The following is a 12,705-nucleotide window of genomic DNA, read 5'->3' on the forward strand; positions in this document are numbered from 1 at the left end:
CTGTGGTGGATCATCAGGACCTTCGGCACAAGACAGTGAAAGGGAGTGAATGAAACATCATGGTTCTTTATTCAATTGCAGGTTTAGAACATCGAAATTTACAGCACAGTACAGGCTCTTCGGCCCACAGTGTTGTGCTGATCTATAACCTCTAACAACTGCCTAGAATTTCCCTACTGCATAACTCTCCAGTTGTTTTTCTCGGTTCCATGTATCTATCCAATTGTCTGTTCAACAAACTGTTATACGCCTTCAATATTGCTGGCAGCACATTCCATGCAGCCACCACTCTCTGTGTGAAAAAACTTACCTCTTACATCCCCCCTGTACTCACACCCAAGCACCTTAAAACTATGCTCCTTTTGTGTTAGCCGTTTCACCCCGGGGTGGGGGAGGGAGCCTCTCTCCATCTTACACACCTCTGTCAGGTCACCCCTTACCCATCATTGCTCCAAGTTCATTCAAGCTATCCTCATAAGGCATGGTCTCCAATCCTGGAAGCTTCCTTGTAAATCTCCACTGTGGCATCCACGTCCACGTCTGCGTCCACGTCTTTTCTGCAATTAGGTGACCAATACTGAACATAATATTCCAAGAGGGGTCTAACTTGGGTCTTATTTAGCTGGAACATTACCTCATTGCTCTTGGTGGTTTAATAATTTCCTCAGTCTTATTTTCCATCCAGTGGATCCTGGTGTTATGTTCCATACTATCTTTCCTTTGTAGTCATTGGTTTTATTGTAACTCAAAACTCTGTCAATGGTGTTTGTGTTTTACTCATTTACACTGCTACGTGAACGCATGAGTCAACCTTCCTGAGAAGTCTGAAGAGGGCAAGGCTATCGGCCACCATCATGTCAACTTTCTACAGGAGCTCTATCGAGAGTGTCCTGGCCGAATGCATCATAGTGTGGTACAGTTGGTGCAGAAAAAAGGATCGGAGGTCAATCCACAGGACCATAAGAGTGGCAGAGGATCACTGGAGTCTCCCACCACCCCATCGATGTGATCTACAAGGATTGTTGTCTGAAGGACGCGCAAAATCATTGAGGAGCCATTCCACCCCGCAGACAGCATCTTTCAGCTGCTCCCATTGGGGACGAGATGCAGGAGGATCTGAGCCAGCACCACCAGGCTGAGGAACAGCTTCTTCCCACGGGCTGCGAGAATGCTGAACGACCACTCAAGCAAGGTCTATTTATTTATTTATTTTTCCTGCATCTGTATGTGTGTTATGTCTGGTTGTGTGTCTGTGTGCTTTGCACAAAGGACCAGAGACTGCCGTTTCATCGGGTTGTGTTTGTGCAATCAGATGACAATAGACTAATAATTAGACTGCTGGCAGAAGAGCATTTCTCACTGCACTGGGTGTAATGGGGCAAAAGAAAACAGTTACTATTATTATTGCTGGTTTCTGTAATGTTTTTCTCACGTTACAGTGTGAACGTCCGAACGGGTTTCCCGCAGGCAGTTCTACTGCATCTCCTTTCTCCACCCAATCAGTTCCTTCAGCAGATTGGTTTGTGTTCTTTTAACACCAGATTCAAATTTCTGCAGCCCCTCGTGTTTCTCCAATGGAGATACCCCTGACATTCCTGCTCCTGTTTAGAAAGTCTGCTGACAGTCAGTCATGAGCCCCGACACCATTAATGTGCTGGGGAGACTCGTGGAAGTCGCAGACAGTCAACGAATCCCGACAAAGGGCTCAGGCCTGAAATGTTGACTGTCTTTTACTTCCCACAGATGAACTTAATACAAACTGATGGAATATTATAAACGGGTTACCTTGAACAAAACATTAATTCATGAAATATTATAGCGCCAACTAAATCTAAGCCATTTATTAATTTTAGTACACCCCCAAATGAATAATTTTATGACTGGCGTCGTGCCTCAACACCGATTTATTTAACTCTTCTGCTGTTTGGGAATCCTTCACTAACCTTGTTCTGCTTATTTGACAATTTACTTGTGCGTTTCCAAAGTGAAGCCTTTCATTTTGAACAAGCAAACAGTGGGGGAAATTGTTCAGCATGCAAACCAGTTCCTCCAGGTAAAGAGGAAGGGCCGTGTAGGTCTGAACAGTTGGACCTCAGGTTCTTTACCATGATCACCTGGTGTCAGCATGCAAATAGTTCTTGAATGCAAAAAAAATTACCCAATTTGCAAGTGAGTCACTATTAAGCATCAGTTAACACTTTCAACAGTCTGCTAAACTGTCATGAGCTGCCCACTGACCAGTCACCATATTCGTGTTGAGTCCTGAAGGAACTGTCCACATCAGGTTGACTTGAGAAGGCACCAGGAGCACCATTTGATGTCAGCTTAATCAAATCGAGAAAAGGACTGCAGTCACCAAGAGGAGCAAATTATAAATTCCTCATTGGGCCCTGCCAGAATTCTCCCATCCCAAGGTCACTGCAGAAAGGCTGAGAAACATGCTGAGCCCATTCACCAGTTGTTGGCAAAAGATGGCGTCCCTCTACTGCGCAATTGTATTTTCCTCTGTACTTCACACTTGGGCAGCGAGAATGCAGACAATCACCATCTGAGACTCTCATATTCCCAAAACAATATTTATTTATTTATTTGTACACATGAAGAGTTGTCCTGCATATCCATTATTTGTCTGCATGTGTGTTATGTCTGGTTGCGTGTTTTGCCCCGAGGACTGGAGAACGCTGTTTTGTTGGGTTGTAATTGTACAATCCGATGACAATAAACTTGACTTAATCTGAGTTACATGGTGCCCTTTGTAGATGCAGCATTTGTTTCTATTATTGCATTACACTGTATTTGACTATGGGTCGATTTCCAAAATGACATGCAAAAGAAAGCTTTTAACTCTTTAACATTTCAATTCTACACTGGCATGTTTGTTTTGACCTTGTACCGTCAAATCACTGGTCACTTGCAAATTGGAGGAACTCCAATCAGACAGCATTAATAATGACTTCTCCAATTTCATGTCGTCCCCCCCTCCCACCCCCCCGAATGCTGCCAGCGATCCTTGGAGATTTTCTGCGGGCTGCAGACACCCCCTCCCCCAACTATCTTTCCTGTTAAGGATTCACCTTCGTGCAATCGCAGCCATGCAGTTTTCTTACTTTTGCCCTTCATTGATTTTTTTTTTCAGTATTGCACGTGTGTACGTCGAGTCAGTTTTTGTTTTTGCAATGTGGTAATTCTGCCGTGCCCGCAGGAAAAAGAATCTCAGGGTTGTATGTGATGGATGTACTCTAACAATAAATTGGAGTCTAAAACTCTCTTTCTCTATCCCTCGGTCTCCTTTCTTTCAATTCCTTACTCACCCCTTCTTCCTTCTCTCAAAGAACTTATGTGACAAAATGAACAACTTCAAAGGGAAAGAACAAGAATATTCTTCTTTGTAACTTTACCTTGAGGAATTGGAGTTTATTTAAAAAAAAGAGGGGCAGCAAAATGGCAGGTTTGAATCTAGAACACAGACACAGTGCAGAGAAGGAGAAAACGATGGGTAGCTGTGGAGAGGGGAGACAAAGTGGTGACTCCTAGTGCTAACCAACTTGTATCATTATTTGCAAAGATGAGCAGAAAAATATAATGATCAACATCCCATGAAATAAGGGGATGGATCAGGACATAAGGGTCATGGTCATCGATGATTCAATAATTTGGGATGTGGGCAGAATAAGGAGCCCTGAGATATTTGTCTGATCCTGGACTGAACGATGGCTCTTGGCAGCTGGAAAGGAAGTTGGAGGTTGAGGGTGAAGAACCAGTTAACACGGCTGAAGTTGGGTGCAGCGAAGAGGATGTTGGGGCTCACAAATAAACTTGGAACTCAGGATGAGCACAGAGGTAATATATTAGAATGATGAAAGGTGAGTGATGAATAATGGGGCCCTTTCATTGGGAACATTGCTGGGGCATTGAGGAGCTGCACCCATGACACTGGCACTGGGCTGAGTCCAGGCTCCTGACAGGAACTTGAAATAAGCTGTGGAAACCAAAAAGAGGGACAATTCCGCTGGTCCTTTTGCCACTTTGACAGGTTGTCCTGATGCCAGCTGGGTCCCCCTCTTGAGGGACCGAAGTCCCACTGCTCCCAATGTTACCAGAGACAAGGGGCTGCCCCTGTCTGTGGGTCCTCACCATGAACTGTTCTCCTTTCATTCGTCTCACTTCCTGCACTTCAAATATTTTGAGGATTTGCATAGCTCCAGACCCTGCACCTGAGTGTTGGGAATATTTACAATGGTTGTACTCAGCCTCTTCCCCACCTCTTTTCTCATCACACTGATGCCTGCTCCAACTCTTGCAGGAAACTCAAAAATGTCAATACGTTTGCAGCTTTCGTCCACCCTGTGCTCACTTTACTTTGGTCCATTCCTTCACTTGTCTACCTCCAGATTATTCCTTTCAATTTCATCTTTCAATTTTTTTTTAATTAGACATAAATCCTAAACAGGCCCTCAAATACACCAATTAACCTACAACCACTGTACATTTTGAAGGGTGGCAGGAAACCAGATTGCCCAGAAGAAACTTGGGCAAACACGGGGTTAATGTACTATTTCTTTACCGGCAGCACCAGATTCAAACGTGGGTTGCTGGTGTTGTAACACGTCTATATCAGAAGGAAAGATGAAACTTGCGACGATTACTTAAATTCTTGAGTTGAAATTCTGTCATGCTTCATTGGTCAACATTCTTGTTCCTCGCAGAATTGAATAAAAGGAATAAGGTTTGGATACAAAACTGAATTGCACTTCCATGAGGTGTTTCTCTGACCACAGCACATCAAATTTAGGAAAATAAAATTCTTCCACCAGGATGTGGTTACATTTTAAAAGCCTTGCCTTCTGACCAGCATGTCACCATCAGAACGGAGCGGAATTATGAGCTCATCAAGAAAAAGCAGAACTGACTATCAACTTCTGAGTTTTTTTTTCTCTCCCCTTTGAACAAGTGAACTCCAGTTACAACTGAACGCACTCTCTCCACGGTAAGTGTCAGTATATTGTTTATTTTCCTTAACATGAAGAATTGTTTGAGCTCAGAATAATTGCAGTAGTGCATTACCTCGAACCTTAGTTTCATCATGGTTTTCCATCTTTGGTGAGGTGACTGGCAGCCAACTAGTCTGCGCCTGCAGGCGAACAGAGGTTCATTCCGATTTTCAAATCGTTCATCAATAATCTAAGTGCTCTCAGTGGAAATGCTGATGGGAGTAAGATGCTAATTTATTCCTTTACATATGGATTTGGGAGGGAGTTGCTCAATATTCACAATAAGTACCTCCAAGCCATTAATTATCATTTTCAATTCTCACCAGAAAAATCAAACAGACCAAGTTATGGAAAAGATGCAGACATTTACTGGGATGAAGTTCTCCAGTTTTGTTAAAGGCTAAATCAGCTTTGTTTCTTGCAGTGGAAGTGAATTATTTTCAAGTGAACAACCTCCTGCTAACCCCATCCCAATGCCACCTGTCCTTCTCCTTTGCAGCAATCTGAGCCAGGTAATTTTGAAAATTAAACTTTGATGGAAGAGAGCTAAAATAGTGAAAAGCCCTAACTTGGTGCAATACGCAATGAAGATGTGCCTTCAATCAAGTCATTGATTACTCTGTTGTAAGTTTGAGGATGCTCTGCTGTGAAATTGAGATGTAAGCATTCAGCTAGCATGTCTGTGTCTGCATTGTAACTACTGGGTCTGAAGTTCAGGGTACAAGGTCTTCAGAGGACAGAAACAGAATAATATGGTTTTCTCTCTCTACATATGCTACTCACCTTATAATGAAGATCATAGCTTATGTGTAACTAATGGCCTTTTATTGGCTATTTTCCCTTCTGGTTTTCATGTTTGCTGATATTCCAGTTAAAGGTTAGGTCTAAGCCGTGGAGAGCATGGGAGACGGTTCAGAAAGGGACGAGAAGGAAACAAAGGAGACATTAGCACCTCACTGGCATGGTGACTCGAGTGGCCATGGGTATGTGGAATGGGGATCATGGTTGCTGGAAAGTAAAAACAATGCTGGAGAAACTCAGCAGGTCAAACAGTGTACTTTAGATAGCAAAGACACATAACCAACATTTTGGGTTTTAGCCTTTCAACAAGGAAGGTCATTTTCTTTGCAATATAAAATACACTGCGTTTCTCCAGCATTGTGTTTTTACTTCAACCACGGTGTCTGCAGACTTTCGAGTTTTACTGATGGTGGAAAAGCGAGGTCTCCATTTTTCTTTGAGTTCACCTGCAATTCACCATGCAGAAAATACAGAAGCAAGACTTCCTCTTAGTTTCATCATGGTTTTCCATCTTTGGTGAGGTGACTGCCAGCCAACTAGTCTGCGCCTGCAGGCGAACAGAGGTTCATTCCGATTTTCAAATCGTTCATCAATAATTTAAGTGCTCTCAGTGGAAAAGCTGATGGGAGTAAGATGCTAATTTATTCCTTTACAAATGGATTTGGGAGGGAGTTGCTCAATATTCACAATAAGTACCTCCAAGCCATTAATTATCATTTTCAATTCTCACCAGAAAAATCAAACAAACCAAGTTATGGAAAGGATGCAGACATTTACTGGGATGAAGTTCTCCAATTTTGTTAAAGGCTAAATCAGCTTTGTGTGTCTTGCAGTGGAAGTGAATTATTTTCAAGTGAACAACTCCTGCTAACCCCATCCCAATGCCACCTGTCCCTCTCCTTTGCAGCAATCTGAGCCAGATAGTTTGGAATCTTTGGTTCAGAAATTAACTTTAAGCACATAATTAATGCCCAGTATCTTTACCTCTAATGTTCTCTGATATGGAAGCTCGTTGCTTCCGGTTAGAACATATGGAATGTAAACATGAATAAAGCCTTAAATTTAAATTTAGACATAAAGCACAGTAACAAGCCATTTCGGCAGGAGCCCAATTTACAGCCCATTAACCTACACCCCTGGTAAGTTTTTGAGTGGTGGGAGGAAACGGGAGCCCCCAGGGAAAACCCTTCAGACACGGGGAGAATGTACAAACTCCTTATGGACAGCATGGGACTCAAACCCATGGTCCGGTACCGATCACTGGCACTGTAATGGCATTGCGCTAACTGCTACGTCAACAGTGCCACCTTTTTTCACAGCATACCTAAATAATTGGCAGGAGGGGACCAAGTTTAATGATGACGCTAAGTTGAATAGAAAAGCAAATTATGCGGAGTCTGCAGAGATGTACTGTAATTAGGTTAAATAAGTGGGCAAGGGTCTAACAGATGGAGTACAATGTTCGTAAATGTGTCGGAAATAAAAAATAGTTATCTTAATAGTGAAAAGCTGCAGCATGCAGCTTGTGCAGAGAGACTTGAGGATGATTGTGCATGAAGCATAATGGTTTACAGGTAATCAGGAAGGCAAATGGAATGTTGGTCTTCATTGCCAGGACTAAAGAGCAGGGGGATTCTGCTGCAATAGTACAGGGTCCTGCTGAGGCTGCACTTGGAGGACTGCGTGCAGTTCTGGCCTCCTTACTTGAGGAAGGATATACTGGCTTTGGAGGAGGAGCCAAGGAGATTCACCAAGTTGATTCCAGAGATGAAGAGGGTTTGCTTATGAGGAGAGATTGAGTCAGCTGGGACCAATCTCATCGAAGTTTAGAAGGATGATGGAGGGATATTATGGAAACATAAGAAAGGAATAGAAGCAGGGAGCTTGTTTTCACTGGAAGATGCGACTAGATCTAGGGGTCATTGCCTTAGGTCAGGTGGGGGGGGGTGAGATTTAAGCAGAGATAAGGAGAAACTGATTCTCTCATTAACTGTAGAATTCTCTGCCTGTAGAGCTGCCTCATAAATGTACCCAACCTTTTCCCTCGCAGTGTCCGTGTCTAAGCTTGCGATCTGTGAGGATGGGCATATTGGCACAATGGGCTGCCCTTTTCCACTACTCCGTGGCACTGCCGTGCACTGCAGAAGACTCCTCCTCTCTGACCTTTGGGAGAAAAGATGACAAATAGTTCCATTGCAATGCTTGTCGGTGCGTGCCAAATTACAGGGGCCGCTCATTGCACAGAGTGCATTCTGCTTGCAGTTGACATCTTTGTGCAACGATTGACCCCAGATACCTCGCAAACGACTGTTTGTTACACTGTCGAAGTAATGAGGTCCTGTAACTGAATACATTTGAAGAGATTGGGCAATTTCCCAGGTGATGGTATGCTCCAGACTGTAAGCTGTGACTGTACATCTGTCATGCAGGAAGAGTTCTCATCATGACCTGCAATTTTGTACTCAAGTTCATTGTCACGTGTGCCAAGATGCAATGATGGAGGCTGTTTTGTGAGCAGACCCGTTAGACATCTCAAACATAGTTCAAAAGTGCAGAGTTTCAGGGAGTGACCAGCTGGTGTGAAGCAAAGGCAGCAAGTACTGCCTTGAAGTTCATTCCAGAATCTGACAACAGCAGGACAAACTCTCCTTGAATCTAGTAGTGTACAATCTCATACTCATGAAAGGGAGAGGGATGAAAAGAGTGTGGCCGGGGTGGAATGCCTCTTTTAATATGTTGGCTGCGGGAGTTGTTGATGGAGGGGAAGGGGTGTGTGTGTGTGGTGCACTGAACCACGTTCACAATCCCTGCAGTTTCTTGCATCCTGTACCACGCAGTGATGCACCCTGGCAGGATGCTTTCAGTGGTGTACCTGTAGTTAACGAAAGCAGGTGACATATCACCATTTTTCAGCTGTCACTCCCTTAATAGAATCAAAATTTTATTTTCCTGAGCACATCACAAGATTCATTGTTTCGCAGCAGCCTCACAGTGCGAACATTTGTATGGACGATCTTACAAAATAATTAAAAAGAGTGCAAGAAAAAGTCACTAAAGATGATAGAGAAGATTTATAATCTTAAACTGAACATTAAAAGGTTATCAGTTCTCTGAGTTATTATTGATGTCTAGTGGTCATTCCCTGGACAAGACCAAGAAATGATGGGAGCAAGATTTTCTTTTTTTTTCACAACTTTATATATTCATTCAACAAGGTTATTACATACAGTGGGAAAAAGATACATATTGTGAACAATAAAAAAAATTAATATAAAAAGGAAAAAAGAAAAGAAAAAAATAGAACCGCCCCCCCCCCCCTTTCTCTCAGTCAGCTCTCTTTAGGAGAGCCAAAAAGAAAAAAAAACTAAAATATAAACTAAAAGATATTCACTAAAATCTGATCAAAGTAAATTTAAATGTAAATATTCTAAATATAAAGACCCCTTATTAAGAAAAAAAGAATAATTATCATGTAAAACATACATAATTTTTTCCATTACCAAACAAATTTTCATCTCATTATGCCATCTGTTAATATCAATCACATTAGCATTTTTCCATGTACTTGCTATACATTTTTTGCTACAGATAAAGCTAAAAATACAAAAGTAATCTGTAATTTATCTAGTCCCAAATCTTTCAAAGGTTTCAACTTACCCAACAAAAATATTGTCGGGTCTAAAAATATTTTAATCTTATACAAATGTTCCAAAAACAGTTGAATTGCTTTTCAAAAAGATTGTATATATACACATAACCAAACAGTGTGGAAAAAAAAGTTCCAACCGAATTACCACAGGGAGCAAGATTTTCTGATGCTACATGGGATTCTTTCTTGAAATTGGTAAATTCATCCTCTCTATGTGCCCGACATTCATTATTATGATTTAAAGTAGTACATGAGCTGACTTCTCCAAAGTTCAATTGGCTATATTTTATTGTAATTTCTCATAAAAGATTGATAGATGTAAGTCTGAAGAAGGGACATGATTTCATGTGTTTTGGTCATGTTTCTCACTTTCCAATTATTGGGAGTCTTCAGTTCTTAATGTTAATTTGGCTCCTAATCCTTTTCTTTCCCTATTGGAATAAGTAAGTTAGCTGATTTAAATTTGTCTGGGCTACAATCCCAGAAGAGCTATACTGTCCCTCCTGCACATATCAATGGCTATCTGATGCAATGGCATGTTTGGCTCTATTAAAAAAAAATTAAATGTTCTACTAATATAATGAGCCTTAATTTTCTAAATGTATGGGATCCTTTCCTGAATTATTTTCAGAATAAGATTATTGGATCCCGTTTTACAGTTTGGTTCTCCTTTCTTTCATGCATTAATGGAACATCTAAGTTTAATCATAACTTCACAAGGGAATGGTTAGATCATTAGAATAGTTTTTGTTTTATATACATTTTGTTTTTTGTCTCTTTCATAAGTTGTTTACAGCTATTTGATAATATATGTCTACTTTGTTGGATAGATATCCTTGTTATTACCAATGTAGGAGCATATATATATATATATATATATATATATATATAAGCCATGAAAGACCCCAACAATGAAGACGCTGTTTACATCCGGTACCGCACGGATGGCAGTCTCTTAAATCTGAGGCGCCTGCAAGCTCACACCAAGACACAAGAGAAACTTGTCCGTGAACTACTCTTTGCAGACGATGCCGCTTTAGTTGCCCATTCAGAGCCAGCTCTTCAGCGCTTGACGTCCTGCTTTGCGGAAACTGCCAAAATGTTTGGCCTGGAAGTCAGCCTGAAGAAAACTGAGGTCCTCCATCAGCCAGCTCCCCACCATGACTACCAGCCCCCCCACATCTCCATTGGGCACACAAAACTTAAAACGGTCAACCAGTTTACCTATCTCGGCTGCACCATTTCATCTGATGCAAGGATCGACAATGAGATAGACAACAGACTCGCCAAGGCAAATAGCGCCTTTGGAAGACTACACAAAAGAGTCTGGAAAAACAACCAACTGAAAAACCTCACAAAGATAAGCGTATACAGAGCCGTTGTCATACCCACACTCCTGTTCGGCTCCGAATCATGGGTCCTCTACCGGCACCACCTACGGCTCCTAGAACGCTTCCACCAGCGTTGTCTCCGCTCCATCCTCAACATCCATTGGAGCGCTTTCATCCCTAACGTCGAAGTACTCGAGATGGCAGAGGTCGACAGCATCGAGTCCACGCTGCTGAAGATCCGACTGTGCTGGATGGGTCACGTCTCCAGAATGGAGGACCATCGCCTTCCCAAGATCGTGTTATATGGCGAGCTCTCCACTGGCCACCGTGACAGAGGTGCACCAAAGAAAAGGTACAAGGACTGCCTAAAGAAATCTCTTGGTGCCTGCCACATTGACCACCACCAGTGGGCTGATAACGCCTCAAACCGTGCATCTTGGCGCCTCACAGTTTGGCGGGCAGCAACCTCCTTTGAAGAAGACCGCAGAGCCCACCTCACTGACAAAAGGCAAAGGAGGAAAAACCCAACACCCAACCCCAACCAACCAATTTTCCCCTGCAACCGTGTCTGCCTGTCCCGCATCGGACTGGTCAGCCACAAACGAGCCTGCAGCTGACGTGGACTTTTTACCCCCTCCATAAATCTTCGTCCGCGAAGCAAAGCCAAAGAAGAGAGAGAATATATATATATATATATATATACACACACACACACACACACATGCATGCTCCTACATAAGTAAATGTATAAAACTTGATAAAAAAATATTGGAAAAAGAAAAATGTTACTCAAAGTAGTTCATTGATTATTTAGGAATCTGATGGCAGCGGGGAAGAAGCTGTCCTTGTGCCACTGAGAGCTCCTGTACATTTTCCTCGATGGTAGCAAAGTGAAGAGGTCATGGCCAGGGTAGTGGGGAAGAAGCTGTCCTTGTGCCACTGAGAGCTCCTGTACATTTTCCTCGATGGTAGCAAAGTGAAGAGGTCATGGCCAGGGTAGTGGGGGGTCTTTGAGGATAGAGGCTGCTTTCTTAAAACATCACCTCAGTAGATGTCCTCAATGGTGTGAAGTCTGTTGCCTGTGATGTCATTGGAGTTTATTCTCGTCCTGAGAGTTGGCACCTCCATACCAGACAGGAAGGTGGCCATTCTAAAAAGAGTCACAGGTTGCGATTTTTAAAAAATATATTATTTACATATACACACACAATGTGTTTGCATTTGTTATATTTCCAATACAGTCTAAATTTTATTAAAAATATATATTTTTTGAAACGGTGTCCTCCTTTTTGGAAATGGCCACCATACCAGACAGTGATTCAACCAGACAGAATGTCTGGTAGGGGTTTTCAAGAGACTTTGGTGACGTATCTAATCTTCTCAAATTCCTCACAAAGTTTAGCCACTGGTGAGTCATTTTTGTGTGAGAGATACAGATAAGTTCATGTCCAGTGCTGATGTTCATGGTAAATATGTATACAATGGATGTGTGTATAACTATACATGCTGCCAAAAGCTTTTGGGGGTACCCTTGATCAAGTGCAGCTCAGCGATGTGTACGTTCAAAGTCATTGTTTGGTGATTGTAGAGCTCGTCGAAAGAATCAAAGACTTGTTGATCCAAACCAAGGCTTTTATTAGCAAAAGACAGGAGCTCTTCACAGATGGCCGACCAGTCAGGAATGATCTGACCTGGCTAGGGACACAACCCTTTAAGGCCCAGACAGTAGGCGTGGCTAAGCTCTCAGCCAATCGCTGTAGCACAGTCTAGATACAGTAACTATATACTCTATATACATTGGTGATAGATCTGTGCTATCACAGTGATGCACCATCTTACTGCCTTGGTGAAGGTTTGATCAGCTGAGGACAGTTGCAGGAGGATCCCTTTTGGTTTCAGTGCTGTTCCTGTAAGTAAAGGTGTCTGTACCAAT

At 42.4% G+C, this 12,705-nt stretch overlaps 1 protein-coding gene across 1 annotated transcript in view; it reads left to right on the top strand.

Moving 5' to 3' along the window:
• Nucleotides 1-1,104: 1,104 nt before the first annotated feature.
• LOC138743835 (adhesion G-protein coupled receptor G5-like) overlaps nt 1,105-12,705 on the top strand; it is a 76,788-nt gene continuing 65,187 nt past the window's right edge. Inside the window, exons 1-2 of the mRNA XM_069899437.1 lie at nt 1,105-1,187; nt 5,416-5,503. Of these exons, the coding sequence (XP_069755538.1) occupies nt 1,105-1,187; nt 5,416-5,503 (171 nt within the window). The remainder of the gene's footprint in view (nt 1,188-5,415; nt 5,504-12,705) is intronic.

This window comes from Narcine bancroftii, chromosome 10, assembly GCF_036971445.1.
Source record: "Narcine bancroftii isolate sNarBan1 chromosome 10, sNarBan1.hap1, whole genome shotgun sequence".
NCBI lineage: Eukaryota > Metazoa > Chordata > Chondrichthyes > Torpediniformes > Narcinidae > Narcine > Narcine bancroftii.